Source organism: Silene latifolia, chromosome X, assembly GCF_048544455.1.
Source record: "Silene latifolia isolate original U9 population chromosome X, ASM4854445v1, whole genome shotgun sequence".
Classification (NCBI taxonomy): domain Eukaryota; kingdom Viridiplantae; phylum Streptophyta; class Magnoliopsida; order Caryophyllales; family Caryophyllaceae; genus Silene; species Silene latifolia.
The window spans coordinates 266,258,152-266,284,563 of record NC_133537.1 but is presented as its reverse complement, the minus strand read 5'-3'; the positions used below and the strand labels follow the sequence as shown (position 1 = coordinate 266,284,563).

At 36.6% G+C, this 26,412-nt stretch overlaps 1 protein-coding gene across 1 annotated transcript; it reads right to left on the bottom strand.

Annotated features, from left to right (window-relative positions):
- Positions 1-1,347: 1,347 nt before the first annotated feature.
- LOC141620062 (uncharacterized) lies at positions 1,348-24,223 on the bottom strand. The gene is made up of 8 exons (XM_074437030.1): positions 24,029-24,223; positions 22,893-23,087; positions 22,232-22,651; positions 13,193-13,351; positions 12,852-13,109; positions 3,185-3,296; positions 2,943-3,052; positions 1,348-2,853 (listed from the first exon to the last, which is right to left on the bottom strand). The coding sequence occupies exons 1-8, from the start codon at positions 24,221-24,223 to the stop codon at positions 1,348-1,350; spliced, it is 2,955 nt and encodes a 984-aa protein (XP_074293131.1).
- Positions 24,224-26,412: the final 2,189 nt, after the last annotated feature.

Genomic DNA, 26,412 nt, shown 5'->3' with positions numbered 1-26,412 from the left:
GCTGCTCCCCAGGACGCTCGGGCTGTCCTCGGGATGCCCGGATCATGGGTCAACTTGGCTTCCTCTTCTCTTGACCGCCTCAAGATCCGTGGGGATCATTGAGGGGTCGTGGGGGTCTTCATCATTGCCCATTCTAATTGTTATATCTACTTAGGCCTTTAGTATTGGTCTCCTCTTTGATGCTTGGTCGTTAAAGGTGATCAATTTTGCTGCGTTTTTGCTCCATACACGCAAGGCTAGCGCTCCTTCCCTACCAAGGGCACAAAACCTCAAAGAATATGCAAAGTAGGAAGCTAAATATAAGAACGACCGTAATATATGCAAGAAAGCATAGGAACGAGGCTAGTTCGGGGACGAAATGTGTGCAAATATGAGTGACATCAATCATATGCCTTGAACAACCGCTATCAAGGTACCATAGATTATTTTCTTTTACCACAACCTGCAAAACGATTAGATTCAGTTTTTAGGTACCCAAGCAAGGTTGGGTCCTTTAATGTTAGTCACCCTAAATATTAGATCTTTTCTAACCCATACTTGTCTAATTGTTTTACGTTTGATAGACGAATGGGTTTGTCTTGGAGGTGTCCTAATCTTAGGGTAAGCTCTAGGTGTTTCACGTGATTTCTTTTCAAGTTGTTTAGGGGGAGCCTTATGTCTTATAGGACTCTTTAGGCTTTTGTGGTTGTCTAGGTTCATTGCTCTTTTTCTTGTAATCAAAGCTAATATCATAGAACCAACGGAAGTTATTATTTCTTTCAGCATTCAAGTTAGGTTGATTTGTGGGAACATCGTCTTCTTCAACTACTGTGTTAGACGCTTTAACAAATTGAATGCCTTTACGTAAATCTTTTTTTTTTTGGGAAAGTTAAGTATATTGAATCAAAATTTCACTGTTTTACAACTCTTCATATAGACAAATACAATGAAAGAATGCTAGGTAACGAATTACATAATCTGATTTCATAAGCTTTCAAGCCATTCCTTATCCACTTGCTTCAAGATGCTAACATTAAGCCTGTTGAAACGAGTCTTGATATCAGTTACTATATGTTGAATGACAAGATCAGGTCTTCGCACAAATTGTTTCAGTCTTGCTTCATTCCTTACCCTCCAAATGAAGTACACCAAATAGACATGACAAGCCCCAATAATCTTCCTTTGCATCTTGGCACGCCTAGCAGGAGAGTACCACCTTACCAGTTCAGTCATAGGGAAATCTATCTTCAGTCGTTGCTGGAGGAGTCTGCAACACTCTGAACTGTATGCACATCCATAGAATCGATGCTGATGATGTTCAGATTGAGCCCCACAAATATCACAAGTAGTATCCACCATAGTCCCCATTCAAACTAATCTGTCTTTGGTTAGAAGTCTCTTATGCTGTGCAGCCCAGAAAATGAAAGAGGTCTTAGGGATGTTGAGTCTGCTCCAGCATAAGTGAGTCCAAGGCACCATTGGTTTACTTTGTCTTAACCAATCATAACCTGCTCTGACAGTGTACTCCACATTAGTGTTCATCCATTTGTTGTTGGTGTATGCTTGGGAAAAAAGAGCCATAATTTGAGAAATCTTTCTCCACGACCAGCTACGGTCAGGAAATGGAGAATAATCATTCCACTCTTTGCCTTTCATGTAAACATGATTGACCCACTTGACCCATATATGATCTTTCTTAGACGCCAGCCACCAAGCATACTTACCCAATAACGCCTTGTTCCACTCTTTAGCCACCTCGAGCCCCAAACCAACCTCTGACTTGGGAGCACAGCAAGTATCCCAACTCACAGTAGGAGGCTTCCCATACTCTGATTTTCCAGACCACAAAAAATTCCTGCAGATAGCATTCACCTTATTCATTATCCCATTGGGGATCAAGAAAATATTAGCCCAGTATGTGTGCAATGTAGAAAGAACCAAGGACACCAAAGTGAGCCTGCCAGCATAAGACAAGTGTCTTGCCCCCCATCCTCTGATTCTTGCTACCAACTTATCCAGAAGCTTCATACCCTCATTCTTAGTTAAGTTTTTAGAAGAAATGGGTATTCCCAAATATTTAAAGGGCAAAGTTCCTCTCGTAAAACCAGAAACTTGCAAGATGTTAGTCACAGTACTTGCTGCAGTCCCATTAAAATAAATCTCAGATTTAGACTTGTTCATATTGAGACAAGAAGCAGCTGAGAAAGTGGCAAAACTTTTAAGAATCCACAAAATAAAACTCTCAGTCCCTTTACGAAACATGAGGAGATTGTCAGCAAAAAGCAAATGATTAAGTTTCAAGTGACTGCACATAGGATGAAACCTGAAACTATCCTGAAGAGCAGCAATTTTTAATATTCTAGAGAGGTACTCCATACAGAGAGTAAAAAGTAAAGGTGAGAGTGGATCACCTTGCCTTAACCCCCTTTTACCATGAAAAAATCCAAAGAATCCTCCATTCACAGACAAAGAATAACCAAGTGTGCTCACACAGACCATAATTAGATCAATGATTTTCTGAGGGAACTTAAGAGCATAAAGCATTTGCTCCAAGAATTTCCATTCTATAGAGTCATATGCTTTTTTAAGATCAATTGTCACCAGACATCTTGGGGAAGCAGCCTTCCTATTATACAACCTCACCAAGTCTTGACATATAAGAACATTTTCAACAATGTTTCTTCCCTTAACAAACCCTCCTTGACTGTCACTCACAATGTCAGGCAATACCTTACTCGGTCTCTTACAAAGAACTTTAGACAAACACTTGTATAAGGTATTACAACAAGCTATAGGTCTAAATTCTAAGACACTAGAAGGATTCTCTATTTTAGGAATGAGAGTTAAGGTAGTAGTATTAAGCTGTCTCAAGAGCTTACCATTGTGAAAAAAAATTTTTATAGCACTCAGAACATCTCCACCTACTATTTCCCAGGCATCCTTATAAAACTGACTAGTGTAACCATCAGGGCAGGAGACTTAGTAGCTGGAATAGAAAATAAACATTCCTTAATCTCCTCATCTATCACATCTACAAGCAGGATCTTTTTATGCTCCTCAGTCACCAGGTTTCCTGCTCTTACAGTAGGCACATGAACATCAGTGGTTGAATGGCAAGTACCCACTAAGGACTTGTAATAGTTCAAGAAAGCTTCTTCAATGTCCTATGGGTTATGATAAACTACTCCATCTTCCCCTCTTATACTCATAACTCTGTTATGGATTTGCCTTGATCTGATATGGTTATGGAAGAATCTTGTATTTTCATCACCATTACTAATCCAATCAACCTTAGCCTTCTGACTCAAGAAACTATGCTGTATTTTACACATATGCCACTTCGCCAAATAAGACCTTTAATAACGGTCAAATAATGCAATTACTGTTTTTAAATAGAAACACGGGACCGTTATTGCAACGACGGTTGTTAAATATATACCACGGTTGTACAAATAACACGCGACCGTTATATAACATCAAGAACCGTTATAAAATCTTCTAAGAAACCGTTATTAAATCTTAAGAACGGTTTCAAATCCGATATCGTAGTTTACTATTGACAATGTCTTACGTTCCAAAACCGTTGTTAAATATTATATATGATAATGGTTCATTTAGTTATCTTATTTAATTGAATGTCAAAATTTAACAACGGCTTTATTGCGTGCAAAACCGTTGTTATATTCATCTGTTGACAACGGTATGTAACCATTATCTATTTTTATTGATGAAATTTTCGACAACGGTTCTGCTTAAATAAACCGTTGTAAAAGTTTTGAACTCGACAACGGCTATCGTTCATTATCTTATATTTTTGGCGGTTTGAATGGGAGGGAAAATATGTCAACGGTTATTTATCTAAATAAAATCGTTGTCAAATAATTGTTTGCAACAGGTTGTTTTTAACCGTTATCGTTTTTAATTATTTTTTTTTTAAAAATAATGATTTTAGCTTGTTATAGCAGCTGCTGAAATGCTATTTTTTCAGCAGCTGCTAAAACATATCATTCCAGCAGTTGTGCAGTGCAAAAATGCAATCCCGTATCAAAATATTACACCCCGCGATCAATTAAACCCAGTTTAAAAACAGTACAAACAGGATGATCAACAGCCAAAACACAACTTCCTCAGAAAAACAAAAGACAATACACAATAGCTCTATATATACGCACTCGTACATAAAGCATAAGAAAACTATTGAGACTCCGCTAATGAAACAACATAACTGGCCCACATATTTCTCATCTGGTTAATGTCCTCTGCCGAATATTCTAGGGCTTTGTTGAGTATTAGTGGAAACTACAATTCAAAATATACATAGTCAAAATAGATATAATACATGGAAGTATACAGAAATGAACTCAATTAACGTCTGAAATAGTTTTTAAGTCACACTAACCCGTATCGGAATGGTAGATAGTTTTCTGTTGATAACCTCCCACATGGACTGACAAACGTAAAATGCGCATTGTTTGTCGTCTGGTGCTTTAGGAGACTATTATATAAATCACACACAAATCAGCTGAATTAGAAAATCAACCTCTCGAAGAAACATTAATTAAATGATACGAGTTATTAGTAAAAATACACTTACTAATGGCGTGATAAAATTGGGAACAGCGTTGCTTTCATATTTCCCAAGTTGACATAAATTTTTTTTTTGCTTCAAAAACACTAATTCATAAATATACACACATGCCATTATTATTTGAATATATATGGCTCAAGTCATACAATAAAAAATGACATTATTGAAGGTTGTAAACTTACTCAGTTAACATCCTAACACAACTGTCATAGGGTTTGCCTTCGCGAGAGTCAATCCAGTACACTAATTTTGTTTCCCCTTGGATTGCCAGTAGCACCCAATGCTTCCTATTCAATTTGGGACATTGAACTGTTAGTTCATTTACACGCATTTAAGCATGTTAATAATAAATTTATAGAACCGTGATCCATTACAATAATCACGTACTATACATACATATTCTCATTGTAGGGGGCAAGCCGTAGTTTTTTGGACGACATCAACCGACGAGCAATACTATTGATTTGTTCTTCGTATGAAATTCTGTGCACAGAGGACGCCTTAGGACTCAAGAATCCGTAGGCGTGAATTGGGACCTACCACTCAGCAATCTGATTATTCAGGTACCTATTACGCCACATGGAACGAAAAATGTTATTGTAATTGATAATTTAAACAAACATCATTATTCGTAAATGGAAATGACTAAATAGTTTTATTAATAAAACTTACTTCATCTAAATCAAAATGTGAACAGCATCTAAATTGTCAAGGTTGACAAATTCTATCAGTTGCTTCGGGTCCAGTACGGCTATATCAGCTGCGCCCATAATTTCCTCTTCAATGTTAACCATGACTACATCCCCTCTAGGTGACTTCCTTACAGTCAGGTTGTGCAAAGCCATCAGCGAAGCAGTTTTCATTTTTTTCTTATATTCAACACGATTCATAGTAAGAATCATAAGCAAGCTTGACTGCAACAACTTACGCTGACGTAGTAATAATTGCTTTAGCTGCCGCCATGGCTTTGCTTAACTTCTGCAACTGTAAAGATTAAAGTACTTACGATGTGTTAATATTCGTACCCTAATATATTTAAAGAACAAGTAATAACTAACGTCTGCGTATAGGTACCTCGGGGATGACAACATTGATGAGGCTGTTAGGCCATTGCACATAAGAGCTCAGGGCTTCTTTCAAATAAGTGATCTCCTCATTAGGAAATGGTACTTTTACTTCCCCATACTCATCTTTATATAATTGAGACACTTCCACTTTCCTGCAATTGTGAGGAAGGGATATACCATGAACCTGAACTTGTTGAAGCCGGTCCTAAGCGAACATGTATCCCCTGACAACAACAACTTTCTGTTTCCCCTGTAAATAGAACAGGCGACAAGCCACCTTGCAATCGCCCTTCACGATAGCTTTAATCAATTAGTACACATACATTCACTACCTTTAATAAATTTAATAAGTAAAAAACGTGTACTGAGATGAATAATTATAAACTAGCAGCTATTACCTTTTTCGGTATAGAGAAGAACGTCTGATCATCAACTACCTCAATCTCATCCTGTGTCACGGCCTTCCTGGCTGCCTCTTCCCCTTCAACTGCTTGATATCGATCCTCGACTCCCATCTCAGTCTCCTTTGCCATTTCCTTCTCCCTTGCCATGTCCTCCTCGACTTCCTTCTGTACATTAACACTTGTCCATATAACACGTACTGATTTTCCAAATCATATAACACATTGTATTTATATAAGACGTAAATATTATTACCTCTTTTTCCTCCTCTTCCGCCTCCTCCTTCTCCTCCTCCTCTTCCTCCTCCTCTGCTTCCTGTATGACTTCTTGAACCATATCCAACTCTTTTTCTAATGGCTTTTCCCCAGTTTCCAACATTCTCACCATCAACCTGGCTATTTTATGTAGCTGTGTAGTAGAAATTAATGTCAGCATATATAGTTATAAATTACGTTGGTTCAAATACACTATTTATAGATTACCTTCTAGGAATCATCACCACTTCGAGTAGTTTTCCCAAAATACTTAGTGATACCAACATGCGTCGATATCCCTCTCACACGACATGGATGCTCTACTTTGCCGATTGCCCTAGCAAGAATGCCATCACGTCCATCAGGCTTCCATTTTCCTTCATGTACCTCATTCTCACAGATCCTCTACATACACATAAAACCATTAAGCAACTTACAATTTTATTTATTCAAACTTATAATTTTCTCTTTGATGTACTTATCATATTTAATTTCCATCTTTACATTCTTAGGAGGTGACCTTCTACCCAAGCGTCGTGACGACTGAATTTTCCAAGCTTTGCCTACAATTCATTCAGCACATTGATATCCTCTCAAAATATGTATGATTACTATGAACATATATAACATTCATCACCTAACAGTCTAATACTATAAGAATTATGTACTTATAAGTTTCTTCTTAATCAATCTATAACCACCTCGGGAGCCGTAAAAGACGGTCTTTTTCTTTGAAATGTTCGCCTTGTTCCTCTCACTCATAGCCTTCATCAAATAAATTGTATCAAGAAACGTAAGCATGACCAAACACTAAACTAAGTATACTTCTTATTATTATTAAGTTACCTTAAACTTGTCAGACTGCCTATAAGCGATATAGATATCCCAATGGTCTTGACTGACATATGGATACTTCTTTGTTGGTAGGTTCTTGTTCATCTCCCCGGTTTCCTTGTTGAACAAGTGCTTCTCAGCAATCTTTAACATCCAAGAATTGAGGGCTTTCCCTGTCTTTTTTTTAGGTACTTATCATACATTTCGGGGACAACGTAAGCTAACTGCATACATGATGAGCATAGTTGGTACAAGTGTTTCGGCGAAAACACATATCAAGTAGTAACTTAATTTCAGCTAAAACATTTATTATTGTATATACATACCTTTATTCTGTTTATTAGCATGGTGTTCCGTCTTTTGCTCAGTTCACTGATATGCGGCGTACCGAGAGGCACATCCTGTCTTACACAACAACCAATCCAACTCGCAAAATACCTGGCATACTCACCATATGGCAGCCCCGTATATTTATCCCACTGTAAAGGATTAGTTATCTTTGAATTTATTGCTTCTAGGGAAATCTTGTAGCGCATTCGACCCGCAGTGTGTTGCAAATTATTCTCATCACCTGAGTCGTCGCCTGACGCATTTCCATCGTTTCTTTTCCGTTTTTGGACCATATCTAAAGCTGAAATTAATAAACAAATAATAACAGGGCATACTTATAATAAGAAACAAATCTCCAGAGATGAGGGTTTATTACTTCTTTAAAGAGGAGAATCCGGATTGATCTGGCGGCGGCAATGGCGATGACTGCGACGGAGATGGGGTAGGATGGTGGTTGAGGGGAAGCTCAATGTTTGAGGATATTATGTGGGGGAGGGGAAGCTCAGAGTATATATGTGTGAATAATACAACACTTGCAAGACCTTGTTTATTGGAAAGTAATAAACACGGTATACGAAAAACCGTTGTATTTTGTTCCCAAACAGACAACGGTTTTGTGTGAAACCATAACTGATTAGTGCTATCTAGAACGGGTTTGAAATAACCGTTGTCTATAATATTTTCATGTTGTTTGATTTTCCCGCCAAGAAATAAAGCATCATTTTTATATACATAACAACGGCCTGAACCGTTATAACTGTATACATCCTAAACAACGGTTTGGGTATAACCGTTTCATTTTATATTTCATTGTGTTTGATTTTACCGCCAAGAAATAAAGCATCATTTGGTATATGCCAGCTAATTACAATATGTTTCTTAGAAAATCTTGCTTATTTCTATTAATTTAAAGGATTACAAGTTTACACATAAAGAGTACAAACTACCACCATACATAATAAACGAGGTAAATAACAATTAGAAGAAGAAATTTGACAATTAACTTAAGCCATGCCTCACTATTTTTGAGTTCTACGATATCCATGGTTAACTTCTTGCATTCTTCTTTTGCCTCCAATATTTCACTGTCATTTCCCCGCTTCGATTCTTCAAGTTGATATAGTATACTTCTCACTTGAGTAATCTCGATATCCATGCTTTTTTTCTCATTCACTAATCTATTTATAGCCTTCCTCTGCCACTCAGTCATTGGTTCATCAACCCACTTGAAGTAATTGCATCCACGCATTTTAGTCTCGGGATTATAGAATTTGTAAGTAAGAAACTGTCTTCCCGAATTTTCCAAAGTCCAAGAAGTCCACAATGCTGCCGAAACTGAGCAATTACATGTCCCTGTTGAAATAGAGGAAGAAGAAGAGCTACCACTTGACATAATTTGAGTAATAAGAGTGAGAGAGAGAGAGAAAGAAATGAAGAAAGAAAGAAAGAAAGAAAGAAGGTTATTTAAAATAGTGTTATTCAACAATTGCATAATTTATCACGATTCTTATAAGAACCGTTGTAATTATCTTATTAATATCTTCCAATTTCCATTTATTTTTAGAGGTGTTTATATTCTAACACGGTTCTTATGCACTGTCGTTGTCATTATATTATATGTTATTATTTCATTCATTTGTCTGTTCGCAAGTTATTTAAAATCTATGTTAATTAGCATTTGCATGTAATAAAGAGTAGAACTATATATTAAAACGAACATATTATACAATGGCGCAAAAAAAAATAGTACAACAAGGGGGGAAAAATGGAAACACAATAAAAAATAAAAAAACAACAAAAACAAACAGCTAAATAATTAGTACATTAATCAAACACCCTAACAGGAGTTTGACTAGGAGGTCGGTACTGAGGATAAACTTGATTATAAATCAAGCGTACTACATCGGCATCAAGACGGTGATAAAAATGAGGCACTTCTTCGTCTTCCCATGATTTTGGTACATTAATAAAACTATACGGAATGAACGTCCTCATCAGAAGAGCGTCCTCAGCGGTGGCAACCCATAAGTAAGGCCCAGCGTGTACATAACGATCGTTAGGGTTGTCGCCATAAAAGTCACTTTTGCCCCTTTGATGGTCACGTGATGCATACCTTCCAGTGAGTTGTTTTGCTTGGCGAAAATCGTCAAGGCCATCCCCTCGAAACACGATCAGAGCATATCCAAGAAACCCACGACCAGAAATCTAAGCTGGGTGGATTGCCCTAACATTTCAAAACCCATTCTCAATGAGGATGTCCCTCAATGGGTTAAGGGACTTAGAAGCTGGCTTCCCAGCAGCATCGCGTATGACTCGGAGATTGTGAATTATGCACGTAATCGGGTTGATATAGCGGGTTACCGATTGCTGAGGAGGTGCAACTGCGGATGATGAAGACGACGACATTTTTTTAATTATGATATGTATATATATGTAGATTAGTTAAAAAGTGAAGTAGAAAGGTTAGTAATAATAAAGTGATTCTTATTGTTACTGGAAATGTGATGCTATTTATAGTATAATAAAGCTATAATTAATTAGATTAATTTCATCCATACGTTACATTCAAAATTGTATTAATTGTGCATGCATGCATGAGGTGAATAATGGTCAAACAAACAATAATAATAGGGCATGCATTGGTAAAAGCACAAACTTTTCAGTTTTCACAGTGGAGTATTTACAACGGTTATAAGAAAAACCGTTGTTTATTGGTGTAATATGACAACGGATTTACAATAACCGTTGTTGATATATGAAATATGATCATAGCGGCTTAACAAAGAACCGTTATCATTTTGTGTTATATATACGGTCAACCAATCAATACTGCAACTTTGAATCAGAAAAAGTAAAAATTACAGGGCATGCATTAGTCAAATCACAAACACTAGAAAATCACAGATAATTAAACAATTTTTTTTAAAACGGATTCTGTCCAACCGTTGTTGATATGTGTAATATGATAACGGCTTAACAAAGAACCGTTATCATTTTATGTTATACATATGGTTAAACACGCAATACTGCAACTTTGAATCAGAAAAAGTAAAAAGTACAAGGCATGCATTAGTCTTGTTAAGTAATTGGACGGTTGTGTTTTTACTAATTGGACAACGGTTTTTTGATAACCGTTCTAAGCTAATATATTTAACACGGTAGAGTTGACCGATTCTTATTTAACTTGTACCGTTTCCACTTTCCAATTCTTAACTTGTTAAGTTTCCAATTCTTATCTTATTATTATACCGGTTCCAATTCTTAGTATCTTATTATACCGTTTCCAATACAACCCAAACTTATTATAAGTAAAATTATAATTTTCACAATCTTAACTTGTACCGTTTGCACTTTCCAATTCTTAACTTGTTAAGTCCTCCATTAATTTTCCAGATCGATTATTTCGTCAAGTTCATCAACTTATAGTGGTTCATATTATTCATACGCTAATGATGATGATGAAGCATCATATGAACCACTTGCAGGACCCCCAAGTAGATTTATGTACCCTAAACCCTTTACGTGCATCATTCACAATCTCCCGTATACAGAGGACGGGCATGGAAAGGCTATACTCTCGTATAGCCTTGACTGGTTAATAGGTTTGATTCGGTTAGCCGGGTTGAATTTGGTTCAAACTATCTACCCGGACAATGATGCGCATGATGGCTTCGGGCGGTGCGCCCTCATCGAGTTTGGCGGGGATGAGGAGCGGGAATGCTTTCGTCAGGCTCGAAAACTTGAGCGGGCATTCTATAACAATGACTCTTCGAGACTCTGGTTTGATCACGATGATCAGCGGGTAGAACCATATTTATAGGTTGCGAATGAATCTGACCGTCTCCTACTACTTACGATTCTGCACCGCCAAGATCGCATTGCAGAGCAAGGGACAGTGTCGTTGCAATGGGAAAACGACTGTGTGGATTGGGCTGAAGGTGAAAGAGACATATATGGTGATATTGTTTATGAATTCCAGAGGACAGGGTAACAAAAAAAATACCCCCTCCATTCAACTCCACACTACATATTTGCTTTTTCACGTTTGTCAACGCTTGTTTACGCGATTTTTTTCTTTAGTTTGATATTTTAATGTACTCCTAAAAAAACCTAAGTCATTATAATAAAAGTTTGATATTTTTCTGGTGATATTGTCTCTGAATTCCAGAGGATGGGGTAACAAAAAAAACGTAACAAAAAACATAAATAATTAAACTTTAATTCAAACCACCACCATAATCCAAATAAAACTTACAATGCCAGATAATAATTAAAGACTTAATTATTAGAATCTGATGAAGTATTAGGATACTCATTATCAATTTCGGTATAGATCAAGTCGTAGATCGGCCCTTCATTATCACCGGGAAGTGCAGGTGGAATGGCCTCTTTCTCCCACGACATAGGCACAGTGGCAAGAATGTGATGCTTCCTGCAATGTTTCAGCAGATGATGATGAAGATGGGTCGCAACCCATAGATAAGGGCCTTGTTGTTTATCATCCGAATAGAAGTCCTCTTTCCCTGCATCTTCCCCCGCAAATCTAGCCCCTAATTTTCTTGCCTGACGAAAACTATCATGCCAGTTGCCTTCGTCAAACACGATAAAAGCGAAGCCTACAAAACCTTGCTTGTTTGTAGACACAGGGTACACTTTTTAAACCGCGGTGAAACCGGAGTCATGAAGCATTTGCGTCAACCACCCAAAATTAGGGTTTAAACCCTTTCCATTCACACCATAATGAACCGGGAGATTATGGAGAATGCAAGTAAAAGGTTGTGCGTAACGAGAATGTGATTGTAGCTCCGATACACCAGCCATATTTTTTTTAGAAAGAAATTAAAGAGTAAATGTTTGATAATTTAGAATTTGACCTAAAACATTATGAAGACATATTTATAGAATTATTTTGGTCAAATTGAATATTATTGGTCAAATTGAATATTTATTAAAGTTTTGATAATGTTTTGAATGCAGTAGTCAAACTGAAAAATTTAATCAAATACTGACAACGGTTGAATTGAAAAACCGTTATTTCATAATAGAAAATAATAACGGTTACAAAAAAATCCGTAGCTATAAGATAACAATGGGTAAAAAAAACCGTTGCTGGTGTTAATTTAGCAACGGTTTTCGAAACGTCGATATCTTAAACTGGTAACAGTTTTCTAACAACCGTTGATAATAGTGATTCTATAACGAGTTTTTGGAAACCGTTTAAAGTTTTTGACAACAATTTGTTAAGCAGCCGTTGTCAAATTATAATAACAACGGTTTTCGAGGGAAACCGTTATTCTTATTAGCGCGGTCTAGGTTTCCGCCAATATTTGGAAAACGGTAATCTAAGTGTCGTTATTAAATGCATTAAACTATTGTGATACGCTCCTTATTGATTGCCAGATTTGGCGTAGTGTGCTTATATGAGTCAGCAGCTTCCTTTTCAGCACTAATGATACTCTCATCTGTAGGGTTAGAATTCATCTGAATTTGAATACTTTCTAACAGTGCCTTAGAAACTCCCACAGCTTTCTCAACATCAGAAAATTTATTCCTATTCAGCTCTCTCAAGGGTTGCTTAAGATTCTTAAGTTTTTGGACAAGTTTATACATGAGAGTAGCTATGATAGGTCTAGTCCAGGCCTGCTGCACTACAGTCTGAAAATTATCATCTAGACTCCACATATTATAATATCTGAAGTGCCCCTTAGGTCAACCCTCAGCTGTCTTCTAAAGCATACACAAGGATTATGATCAAATAATCCTTCAGATAAGAAATGAGCATAAGAATTAGGATATAAATCCATCCAATCAGAATTAATAAGGAATCTATCAATCCATGAAAAAGCCATAGACTGAGGCTCAAGCTTGTTATTCCAAGTATAGAATACCCTTTGGCCCTTAATATCAGTAAGCCCACAATACTGAACACTGTTGCAGTTAGTGTCCTCCACAATAATGCGTTTACATATTAAATCTCATTAAAGGAATATCATCAGGATATTTATTATATGATCCTCGTCAGTTGATTAACGTAAATCGGTAACGGTTGGCTGACTAGAGGTTGACGTTATTGTCGTGAGACGGCGGTGATCAATTGACCCCTTTCGGTCACAACTAAAGGAACAAACCCAAATTGACAACTAATTAATTGTATGAGATACAATTTATTTTGTCCCTTGATTTATTGACTAAAAGGTTAGTCGATTATTTTTAGAGAGATTTCGAGTTGCGAACTCGAGGCGCGGCTGTTATTATTTAATTATGTGATAATTGAATAATAAATTTATTGAGACGGGTATTAGCAAATTAATTGTTAATCCACTAAAATTGTACTAATTGATTAATGTGATTAATATTAGTACATAAATAATATGTTTAGTGGTACACGTATATTTACGGAGTGTTTTGGACAAAATTAATCGGGAAGCATTTAAAAATAAAACGATGTTTAAAGTAAATTTACACGCATTTGTGCGACAAATATAAGAACCGATTTGGACCCGTAAATAGGTCATGGAAATCGTGTAAATGGGATTGTGTGTTGCTTTAAACACAATCATTCCACTTACACAATTTTCTTCCCAAAATGCTTTTGTTCTTTTCTAAACTATGCTTCATTGGGCATATTAAAATAAGAAAATATAACACTCCACTCACCCTCTCTCAAAACCGCTACCCCCCCCCTAACACTCCATCAATTGTTTATTTTACATACTTGAACATTTTGCATGTGAAGAAAAATTATTTTTCTCTCTAAAAATAATAAAACCATTTTACTAAGATTTGTTAGTGAAATATATATTTACTAAGAGTGTTAATAATATTACAAATATTATCAAGGTTAAATTTAACAATTATCTAGTTAATACTTGTTAGATTATTGGGTTTTGTTCTTGGGTGCATATTGAAGGAGATCTTCTAATTTGATGATTTGTTCTAGGAGGATCATCCATCGTTTATTAGCACAAGAACAATCTAGATAGGTGATCTAGATTGTGCCCATATTACCACCAAAATCAATGTAAGGAAATTGTATTTCCTTAATCTTTATTTATTATGCTTTTATATTTGCATGCATGTCACATAGATCACATAAAAATAAATTATGAGATAATTTGATTTTTAATTAGAGAGTCTAATATGGATCTATGATCTTTCAAGTGGTATCAGAGCTATGCTTGTAATTTGCATGTTGATTTTAACCATATTAAACAAATTATGAGATAATTTGAAAAACTCAAAAATTGTGTTAGAAGATGTTTTAGCACGAAAAGTATTGGGAATTCATACCTAATGATCGCAAAAGGCTTGTCGTAAAATTTGGTGACATGTGAAGTTATTTTGCTATTTTTAATGATTTTTGGTAGAAAACCGAGTAAAAAATGCCGTATTTTGGTTAAGAGTTAACTAAAAATAGTTAAAATTTTATTCGAGTCATGAAATTTTTATATTGTTTCATGCATATTTTCTACAGATTGTATGTAAAATTTCAAAGGATGGTTTTAAGTTTTGCATGTTTATTGATTTTATGAGATAAAAGTCGATAAAAGTGAATTAAAAAATTAATCATATATTTGAAAAATTTGTTCCTGCCCTTGATAAATTTATGTACATTTAAATATATGATTTAAAAGTTAAAAGTGAAATTTAAAATGTGATTTCACCTTGTTTTGATGTTTATTGGTTTTTGTGGTTAAAAACGGATAAATATCGATCTTTTTCTTCATAAAATTTATCCAAAATTTTTGGAAATATTTTCTGACATTTTGGTGTTCTTGGGAGTGTTTCAGAATACTCAAAATTTTTTGTATCAATTTTTGGTAATTTGTCAATTATTTTGGAATTATTAGATAAAAGTTATGATTTTAGCGATTAAATTAGCAAATATCACCAAATCAAACTAATTATTCATCATCAAATTAGTGAGGACTAATTTTAAGGTCCAAAACAGTTTGGACAATTAGTTTGGATTTAAATGAGATTTATGAGTTGATTATTGATTTTTACAAGTTAAAAATCGATTAAATCCACAAAACCGAGCAAGATACCAACGATTGTTAGATAGGGCGATTTTGGCATCATTTTACAGCATTTTAAGCATATTTATTTATGTTGAATGAATGATTGTCATTTATTTAAAGTATTTATTTTGTTCTACCTAGTATGGCCTAGTTTATTTTAATCGTTATTACCCGAAATGAATGGGAATAGCGATTTGTTTGTAATTTAAATACGATCTCGTATCGTCGGTTTGTAATTAATTAATAGTTTTATTTATTTTATTAATTAATGTATAATAGGAATAACTATGTAATTTAATTGTAATAGTTATTTTACCGGCGTTCCCAAAAGACGGATTTAGATCGAGACGGAGTCTTTTCTTTGGAAAGGTGTTCCAAATCCCACAAGAAGGAGCCACTATTGGAATGAAGAGGCAAGGGACAAAGGAGTTGGTTTCCGATATGTAATAGTCTAGTTTTTATTAACTAGGAGGCCATACTAGGATTATTAATATGCTTGCTTGCTTTTATTTTTCCGCGAATGCCAATATCGCCATTAACATGCATTTTATTTTCACGGTTGTCAATTAACGTCATTTACATTCACCGACTTAGTTCACTTATAGGGAATTTATGACTAAATTGACAAGATCTCTCACATAACTAAAATTGAGATTAGCCTTACCAATTACTAACACCTATGAATCCCTTGTTCATTAGAGCCACGCTCGCCCAAGCCGAGTGTTCTCTTTTTACCTCGGGTAAGTGGGGTGGTAAACGGTTATCACGCGCCAAAGTTGGTTGGACTCAATGGGGTATAAGACGGTCTTGTATTCCGGGGCTAGTAGATGAATTTAAGGAAGTTCGTCGACCAAGAATTCTAGTGGTAGAATTAGTCAACCATTGACTTACCGAATTTACACGATTATGGGATGTTTCGCCCAAGCGATGCTTATTTTTGTTTAAAAACGGATCTTGGAATCATTTATATAATTTAATGAGAGATCGTTATATAAATGTTAAAACTTGTTAAACATGTTTTCACAAGTATATTTAAAACAATGAATGTTAATATTTCCTTATTTTGTTGTAGCATTTTAATTCGCATGGCAACTTCATCAACTCCATCGACTGCTACACTAGGCAAAGATTCATGGCTAAGGTCCGTAATGGACAAATGTATCTTAAAAGATGACGGTAGTAACTTTTTTGAATGGGAATCCAACATCAAAAGTGCCGCGTTGTCCGACAACGTGCTCACTTACTTGACCGATGCCCCTCCCATCGAGCCCGGTGCAAGGGCTTCATCGGCGGTGCGGACCGCCTATGATGACCATGTGAGGATGTCGAATGATATCAAAAATGTGTTGATATGGTCGATGTCCCCAAATCTTAAGCTTTCATGCATTTCCTTAAATGCGTACCAGATATTCACTCGTATGACTACTATGTTTTCACAAACACCAAAAGTCCGCCAATACGAAGCGGCAGCACGCTTCTTTGAATCAAAGCTTGAGAGGGGCCAAAAGGTTGGTCCCCATGTGCTAAAAATTGTCGAATATGTTGAAATCCTAGAGCGTCTAGGGTGTAAGATTCCTAAGACTCTTGTGGTGGATCACATCCTCCACTCACTTCCTTCCAAGTTTGCCCACTTTAGGGTAAACTATAACATGAATGGCATGGATACGAGTTATCATGAAATTCATGCACTCCTCACCCAAGCGGAGAGAGATATGGAAGCTAGTGGGAGTGAAAAAGGGGATGTTCTAACCATGAAGTTAAAGAACATGTCCGTTGGAGTTAACAAGGGAAAGGGGAAGGAAAAGTCCCAATTAAAGAAATCGTCAAAGAAACAAGACAAGGGAAAGGGGAAAGCCGTTGAGAATGGCAAACCCAAGGCAAAGAATGTCAAACTCTCCGAGGCCAAATGTTTCCATTATAATGGGAAGGGGCATTATAGGAGGAGTTGCCCCAAATAATTAGAGGACCTCAAGGAAGGGCGTGTGACGCCTATTGGTATGATTTCCTCTCTCTATCTGATAGACGTTAATTATGTTTGCACTTCCACTTGGTTACTAGATACCGGATGTGGCTCTCACCTTTGTAATCATTTGTAGGGTTTAAGGGACGTGCGAGCACTAGCAAAAGGTTATGTGGATCTCCGCATGGGCAATGGAGCTAGAGTAGCGGCCGTTTCCGTGGGGACCTATGTGCTCACTTTAGCTAGTGGTCTAGAGTTGTATTTAAATAAGTGTTATTTTGTACCAACTTTAACCAAGAACATCATCTCCATTTCCGCACTAAACGTGGAAGGCTTTTGTTTTATGATTAAAGACAATAGTTGTACTTTTTTATTGAATGATGTGGTTTATGGCAAGGCCATTTCAATTGGAGGCATTTATGTTTTAAATGATGTTAATGACGTTTATCACGTGGAAACTAAAAAGCTCAAAACGGGTGATCTAAATGAATTCTACCTTTGGCATTGTCGTTTAGGTCACATAAACGAAAGACGCATTAAGAGACTTGTTTCATCAAAAGTGCTTAAACCATTTGATTTCGAATCTTATGGTATATGTGAGTCTTGCCTTTTAAGCAAGATGACTCATGCACCTTTTGCGGGAAAAGGGACACGAGCTAGTGAGGTTTTGGCTCTCATACATACGGATGTGTGTGGACAATTAACCATCACCGCTAGAGGAGGTTTTCACTACTATATTAATTTTACTGATGACTTGAGTAGATATGGGTATATCTACTTGATGAAGATCAAGAGTGAAGCTTTTGACAAGTTCAAAGAGTTTCAAAATGACGTAGAGAACCAATTGGATAAAAAGATTAAGACACTACGATCTGATCGTGGTGGTGAATACCTAAATTCTGAATTTGATTCACACCTAAAAGATTGTGGTATAGTATCATAATGGACTCCTACTGGCACACCACAATTAAATGGTGTGGCCGAAAGGAGAAACCGAACTTTATTAGACATGGTTCGGTCTATGATGAGTCTAACCGAGCTTCCTGATTCGTTTTAGGGTTTTGCCCTCTTGTCTGCAATATTTTCACTAAATCGAAGCCCGCCTAAAGTGGCCAATAAGACTCCATATGAGATATGGACAGGGAAAGTCCCTAATTTGTCATTCATGCGCATTTGGGGTTGCGAAGCGTACGTCAAGATCAAGTCTGACAATAAGCTTGCACCCAGGTCTGACAAATGTCTTTTTGTAGGATACCCAAGGGAAACACGTGGCTATTAGTTCTACAATAAACACGAGAATAAAGTGTTTGTGGCTCGTGATGCTGTATTCCTAGAAAAAGTATTTATTTCTAGAAGACAGAGTGGGAGAGGATTTGAACTTGACGAAGTTCGAGAGCCATAAATCGAGAATGAGGTAGAGGAGAACGTGGAGGATAACGTTCCCTCCTCCTCTGAGACGATTTTCATTCCTAGAAAGTCAAGTAGGATTTCTAATCCACCTGACCGCTACCTTAGTAACATCGAAGAGGATGGTGTTTTGTTACTTTTGGAAAGTGACGAACCCACTACCTACAAATCGGCCATGTCTAGTCCCGACTCCTTGCTCTGGCTAGAAGCCGTGCGGTCCGAAATTGATTCCATGTACGAGAACCAAGTATGGGACTTGGTGGATTTACCTGAGGGAGTGCGACCCCTTCAGTGTAAATGGATATATAAAATTAAGCTCGGCGTGGTAAACATTTACATGTTTACAAAGCTAGATTGGTGGCAAAAGGTTTCACCCAAGTTCATGGTTTACACTATGACGAAACCTTCGCTCCAGTCGCAAAGCTTCGGTCCATTAGGATAATCTTAGTGGTTGTCGCGTTTCATGATTATGAGATTTGGCAAATGGATGTCAAAACCGCCTTCTTGAATGGGATTCTAGAAGAGGAAGTGTACATGATACAACCTGAAGGTTTTGTGGATACATCTAACCATAAGAAGGTGTGTAAGCTCAAGAAGTTCATCTATGGTCTTAAGCAAGCATCTCGGAGTTAGAATCATCATTTTGATCATGTTATTAAACAATATGGTTTCACTAGAAGTGTTGAAGAACCATGTTTATACATGAAGTTTAGTGGGAGTAAGCTTGCATTCCTTGTCCTATATGTGGATGACATATTGCTCATCGGGAATGATATTCCATCGCTCACTTCCGTTAAGGAGTGGCTAGGGAATCACTTCCAGATGAAGGAATTGGAATAGGCACAACGAATCTTGGGTATCCGGATCTATAGAGATAGGTCCAAGAGGATACTAGCATTGAGTCATGAAGCTTATATTGACAAAGTTCTTGACCGGTTCAATATGAAAGAGTCCAAGATAGGATTTCTACCTATGGGCCAAGGGAATACTTTAAGCAAGTCACAGTCTCACTCTAGCCCTAAGGAGATTGAACACATGAAGACCGTCTCTTATGCTTCCGTTGTTGGGTCTATCATGTATGCTATGATTTGCACTCGTCCCGACATTGCGTATGCCTTGAGCATGACAAGTCGTTATCAAGCCAAGCCTGGTGAGAGTCACTGGATAGCCGTAAAGAACATCATTAAGTACTTGAGAAGGACTAAGGATTCGTTCTTAGTGTTTGGAGGAGAAACTGAGTTGCTTGTAAGAGGTTACACGGACGCAAGTTTCCAAACCGATCGGGATGATATGAAATCCCAATCCGGCTATGTGTTTATGCTAAATGGAGGAGCTGTTTGCTGGAAGAGCTTCAAGCAAAGCGTTACCGCGGATTCTACAACAGAGGCTGAGTACCTTGCAGCGTCTGAGGCTACAGAGGAAGCTGTTTGGATTCTGCAATTCATGGAGGGACTAGGAGTAGTCCATTCTGCCAAAGATCCGACCACTCTATATTGTGTTAACAGTCGAGCTATTTTTCAAGCCAAAGAGCCGAAGTCTAGTAACAAATCTAGACACATTGAAAGGAAATACCATGTAATTAGAGATTATGTGAAAAGGAAGGAAATAGACATTTGTAAGGTTGGGACAGACGATAATATTGCTGATCCTTTAACCAAGCCTTTATCAAAGGCTAAGCATGATGGTCATGTCGTCGCAATGGGATTGAGACGAGTACCAAATTTTCTTTAGATTATGGATATGTAATAATTGGATAGTGTATCTCCTTTTATATACATGATAATCGAATTCATTGTTTAGGCATTCATTTATGAATCTTTTATTTAGTGTAACTAAATTTTTAATACCTTATTTATCTGAATAAGTTGTGGAGACAATGTTGAAAACTATTCAAGTGAATAAGATGAACATTGTATTTTGTCCCTAGTCACTTAATGAGGTGACGTCTCGGAGTGACTAGATTATAAGTCGATTGATGGTTGTTCAACACCATGAGGTCATACGTGATGACTAGTCGATTACATAGACAGAGTGTGTGACACTTTGCCGGACAGTGACCATTTAGAGAGTCCCTTAGTTCTATTATAGACGCCTGGTCATGGCAGGGATCTCTAAGATGTTCCTATGAGTCGATTCTTTTGACTGGAGACTATTATCTCAGTAAAGTGCAGTTTCTGAGTGACTTTGGTTTTTGTCCTAGGTCGTACCGTGAAAGGAGGCCAAAGGACATCTTCTGAGTCACGATGATCTGTATTGGGCAAAGATAGATCGGGCATACAGGAATTGTCCACCCACATTGGGTAATTATATCTTAAGGCCACTCGAGGAGTTGTGACTATAAATGCTTGGCCACGCTCGGAAGTAATATGTGGGAGGTTTTTCCTGTCTAGTAGTCACACTCCCGATCAAGAAAACCACTCGCGATATGTTCATGTGCAAGTGCGACCTGAAAGACACCTTGCATTAAGTGCGAGATTAAAAACGGACAAGAGAATTGGTAGTGCACACCTTGTGTCGGACAAGTGGGAGATTGTTGGAGTTATTGTCCTCCACAATAGTGCGTTTATATATTAAATCTCATTAAAGGAATATCATCAGGATAGTTATTATTTGATCCTCGTCAGTTGATTAACGTAAATGAATAACGGTTAACTGACTAGAGTTTGACGTTATTGTCGTGAGACGGCGGTGATCAACTGACCCGTTTCGGTCACACCTAAAGGAACAAACCCTAATTGACAACTAATTAATTGTATGAGATACAATTTATTTTGTCCCTTGATTTATTGACTAAAAGGTTAGTCGATTATTTTTAGAGAGATTTCGAGTTGCGAACTCGTGGCGCAACTGTTATTATTTAATTATGCGATAATTGAATAATAAATTTATTGAGACGGGTTTTAGTAAATTAATTGTTAATTCACTAAAATTGTACTAATTGATTAATATGATTAAAATTAGTACGTAAATAATATGTGTAGCGGTGCACGTATATTTACGGAGTGTTTTGGACAAAATTAATCGGGAAGCATTTAAACATAAAACGATGTTTAAAGTAAATTTACACGTATTTGTGAGACAAATATAAGAACCGATTTGGACCCATAAATGGGTCATGGAAATCGTGTAAATGGGATTGTGTGTTACTTTAAACACAATCATTCCGCTTACACATTTTTCTTCCCAAAATGCTTTTGTTTTTTTCCAAACTATGCTTCATTGGGCATATTAAAATAAGAAAAGATAAAACTACAGGAGCAGGCATTAAGCTATTATGTTCCTGTCTTATGACTTGTTGAATAACTGGTACAGGTGAGACAATGCTAGAAGAATCATGATAGATACCCCCCCCCCCCCCCCCAAAAAAAAGGTGGATCAGGTGGAGCTACAGGAGCAGGCATTACTCCAGATTTTCGCACTGGCCTCCAAACGTTAACAGGAGGATTAGGGCCAGGTGCAACAGTTGATTTTGGACCAGGAATAGGCACTGATTTTTTCTTACATATCTCTCTAGTGTGACCAATACCCCAGCAGCTACCAGACACTGTTGGTTTCCATTCGTATTCAACCAGAATACTAACCTCAGCTCCCTTTTCGTCCTTAAAAAAGAGTTTATCAGGGAACTCTTGACCTATTTCTACCTCCACCAATAGTCGAGCATACCCTAATCTTGTCTTGTCTTCTGTTGCTGCATCCCTTTTGACAAATTTACCCAGGAGACCAGACAATTTCTCAAGACAAACCTTACTCCAAAACTTAAGGGGTAATCCACATAATCTTAGCCAAATAGGAACAGCTTTGACTCTCTCCTTCATGAGACTAAAGGTTTCAGTCCAGGGTTTCACAACTAAAGGCTTATTGTCAAACATAGGAAAACCTTGTTGAAGAACTAAGCTTTGACACTCTTTGGTAGAAAATCTGACCAGGAAAACACCATTAGGGAGGAAAGAATTTTTTCAATTTTATAAACTCCCCACAATTTCTGGACAAAACCCGATAACAACTCCCATGGAGGATTACTACCCAAGACATAACAAACCACGGCAGTACCCAATAGGCTACCTCTGAAGCTACATCCTCGATAGTAAATTGTAACAATTCCTTCGCATGACAAGAAGCAGACTCAGTATCCTTAGAGGAAGAAGAGTGTTTACCTTTCACCAGAGTCCAGTCCCCGGATTTTATAGCTTCTTCTTCCACAGCTGGTTCAGAAACTGCTGCTTCTCCATTATTGTAACAAGAACCCTAATATTTCTCCCTTTAATTTCCTTCAATAAAAGTTGTAATCCTTCTATCATTAATTTAATTGCTCTTTAGTTTATTGAATATTCACAATTCTCATTAGTTTACATTTAGATTATTGGGTTGTGATTGGAAGACAAGAAAAGATTCATCTTCCTTATTTCAACCAAAGTTTCCATCTTTAATTAATATTGGTATAATCCTTCTTCTAATTTACTTCCTCTCAATTGTTTACATGTTTATTGTTTATTATAGTTTAATTACTTGTCTTATCTTTATGTTTGTTCTTCTTATTTCCATGTTAAAGTTCCCATCTTTTGTTCTCATTTCTATTAGTATGTTTGAGTAGTGTATTACTAAGGTTGATGGGGGAACTTGTGTAGAAAATATGGTTTGATTATGGTTGTTGATACATATATTGAGTCTTTTGAGTTGTAGCAATGTTTTGTGCACACCACATGTTTGATGAAAGGCTTGAATGAGTAATTTAGATTCTTTCCATTTTCATTGCCATGTTTGAGTGAGAGCTTGAACTTGGGTGAGGTTTGTGTATGACCATTGCATGCTTGGGGGTGGTTAGGGAGAGATCTCAACCAAACTTAGACCATGGACCGTCTCGCACCGAGAGGTGAAGGCCTACCTTAATCTCACCGTTAGACTTACCTTAGTTGCGAGCATAATCGACCTTGACCTACACTTGTGAACCCGATTACCTTACTCTTTAATTGCTATCTTATTCGCTTTAGTAATCGCATACTTCGTTCACTTGTCATTAGTTATAGTCGTGTTAATTAGTTTATCAATCATTTAATTCAACTATTACAAGAACTAAACTAGGAATAAAATAATCAATCTAAGAGCTAAACACCGTCTCTGTGGATCGACCTCCTTACCCTACTACATTCATTAGTTTGGTATTGAGTTTACAAATATTGTTTGTATACCGAGGAGCACGACAAACTCGGTATCACTTTTCTAGCAATGTCCTCAGACTCAAACTTCCTACCAAGATTTTTCAATTCATTTATAATGCTAGAAAATCGTGCAGACATGCTATCGAGAGATTCGTTTGGCTCCAATGTAAAGAGCTCATATTTTTGAATCAGCAAGTCAATAACATATTTCTGAACGATTTTCATTCCCTCATAAGCTAATTCAAGACCATCCCATATTTCCTTGGACCGAGATACAAGAAGAAATACGATCGAATTCATTAGATGTCATGCCGTTTTGCAACAGGCTTATCGCTTTCGAGTTTTTCTCAGCTTTCTTGTAATCAGCCTCCACATAGTCTTCTTCCTTTTTCTCATAGGTAGTGCCTTTAGTAGATCCGACCAGAATTTTATTTGGTCCATTTTGTATGATCTTCCAGCACTCCCAATCGTGTCCTTTCACATAGTGTGTCATAATGTTTTTCCAAAGTCCATAATTCTTCCCATCAAAGACGAGACACTTAAGATACTTGAAGTCCATTTCACACGTGTAAGGCAGCGGAATAAATAAAAAATAAAAACATAAAAGATAGACGGATCAGCCTCTTTGCGGTTAGGCAATCAAGAGTACGAGGTTCTGATACCAATTGAAGAGTCTATGGATCCGAAATACTGAAGAGGGGGGGTGAATTGAGTATTAAAACTTTTGCCCACTTTTTCGAATGTCCGTATGAGCGTGACTTAATAATTAATTACTTAAATCTTATTAATTAAGCTTTAACTAATCAACGAAACATAGATAAAACGTAAAGAAACGAACAACAGAAAACAAGTGACACACGTGATTTTGAAGTGGTTCAGTCTCACAAGTCAAAACCTACGTCCACTATTCTCGATTAATAATTATAGTACCTTTCTACGGATTACAAAATTATTAACCCACTCGTACAACTAACTCTAGTTGTAACTCAATTGAGTACCGTTAAATACTCGGTTTTTGTCTAACTTACGTTAATAAGAAAGCACTTGATTGTTCTTCTAAGTGTTCACACGAATGAACGAGTAAGAAATAATATTTAAGTACTATTATCTAACAACGTAATCTTATGGAATAATAAGCAAATTGGAACACGACTTTTCGTAAAGATTTTCGAATTGCAAAAACAAATAAATTACTTGATTAAGAATTTGACTCGATTTGTTTGCAAAGGAATTTTAATATCGTGAAAAGTTGTATTTGAAATAAGGAGGCACATGTGTATATATAGTAGATGAGATAACTAGGGTTTGATCGAAAAACCCTAATAGTGCCATGAGGCATGATGAATTATTTCATAAGAAACAAATCTTATCTTCCTTAGTTTAATCCTCAAAATATTTTTGTTAAGTAAAATAGGATAAATCTAAATAATTGTTTAAGTTATAAGAATATCTTATGACAATCTCTTCTAGATTTAACCTAATAGATTACTTGTGCAAGGAGTATACCCGATATGAGAGACAGCTCATAAGCCTAACTCATACGAAACCCTAGTCGGAATAAGGAGTGTGGATTTAGGGTTTATGTTTGGATAATTTTAGCAAACCCTAGGTAGCATGACGACTCATAAGTCGTTTTACTAACCAGTAGGGTACATGTAAATTATTCAACCTAATTGAACCCGTATCTCATCTCAATCATACACACACATTTTTCGAAAATATATAAATGATTTGAGCTTTCGCAAATTGATTTTAAAACCTTAACATCGTGCCTTCAAAAAGCAACCTAAAGTTATAGAATAAGTGACTATAACATTAAGCTTGGTAAGTAAAGTTAAAGGTGAAATAGCTATAACTTTACCTTCCCAATATTACCTCCAATGATACTGGTATTAGATGATGTCCTATACTAGCTAATCTTCCTGGAGATCTTCAGTAGTAGGATCATCTCTTCATCTTGATCATATGCTCTTCATCTTGAGCTTCTTATAGACTTGATCATGCCTTTTGCTTGAGTGATCATCATACTTGTGATTGAAGTAGTCACAATGATGCTTTAATAATCTTCAATGTTATAGCTCAAGCAGCTATAACATTACTTCAATGATGCTTAACAAATCATCAAAGTTATAGCCATGGATGCTATAACATTGCTTGCTATTATTGTAACCTTTATTAAATCTAACAAAGACTAACAAACGATTACGAGCAAAGAGTATATATATTATAAAGCACACTTATCATTATCAAAACAAATCATATAACTATATGGTCCAACAGGATGTTTAATTTCCGTCTTGCATGCAAATCAACACTAAATCCAACTTGACATCAATTACTTGATATTTGGATAAACAACCGACATAGTAAACTCACATGTTAGGTTTAAACTTGTGGATGCGCATTTATGCATT

Excerpts from the sequence above, each read along its gene's own strand:
- LOC141620062 (XM_074437030.1), bottom strand. The coding sequence starts at position 24,223 with ATGAAAATCGTTCAGAAATATGTTATTGACTTGCTGATTCAAAAATAT. Across the intron at positions 13,110-13,192 it reads TATTTGATCATAATCCTTGT|ACTGTAGTGCAGCAGGCCTG; the intron begins GTATGCTTTAGA and ends GATAATTTTCAG. Across the intron at positions 3,053-3,184 it reads AATCCATAACAGAGTTATGA|GAAACCTGGTGACTGAGGAG; the intron begins GTATAAGAGGGG and ends CTGTAAGAGCAG.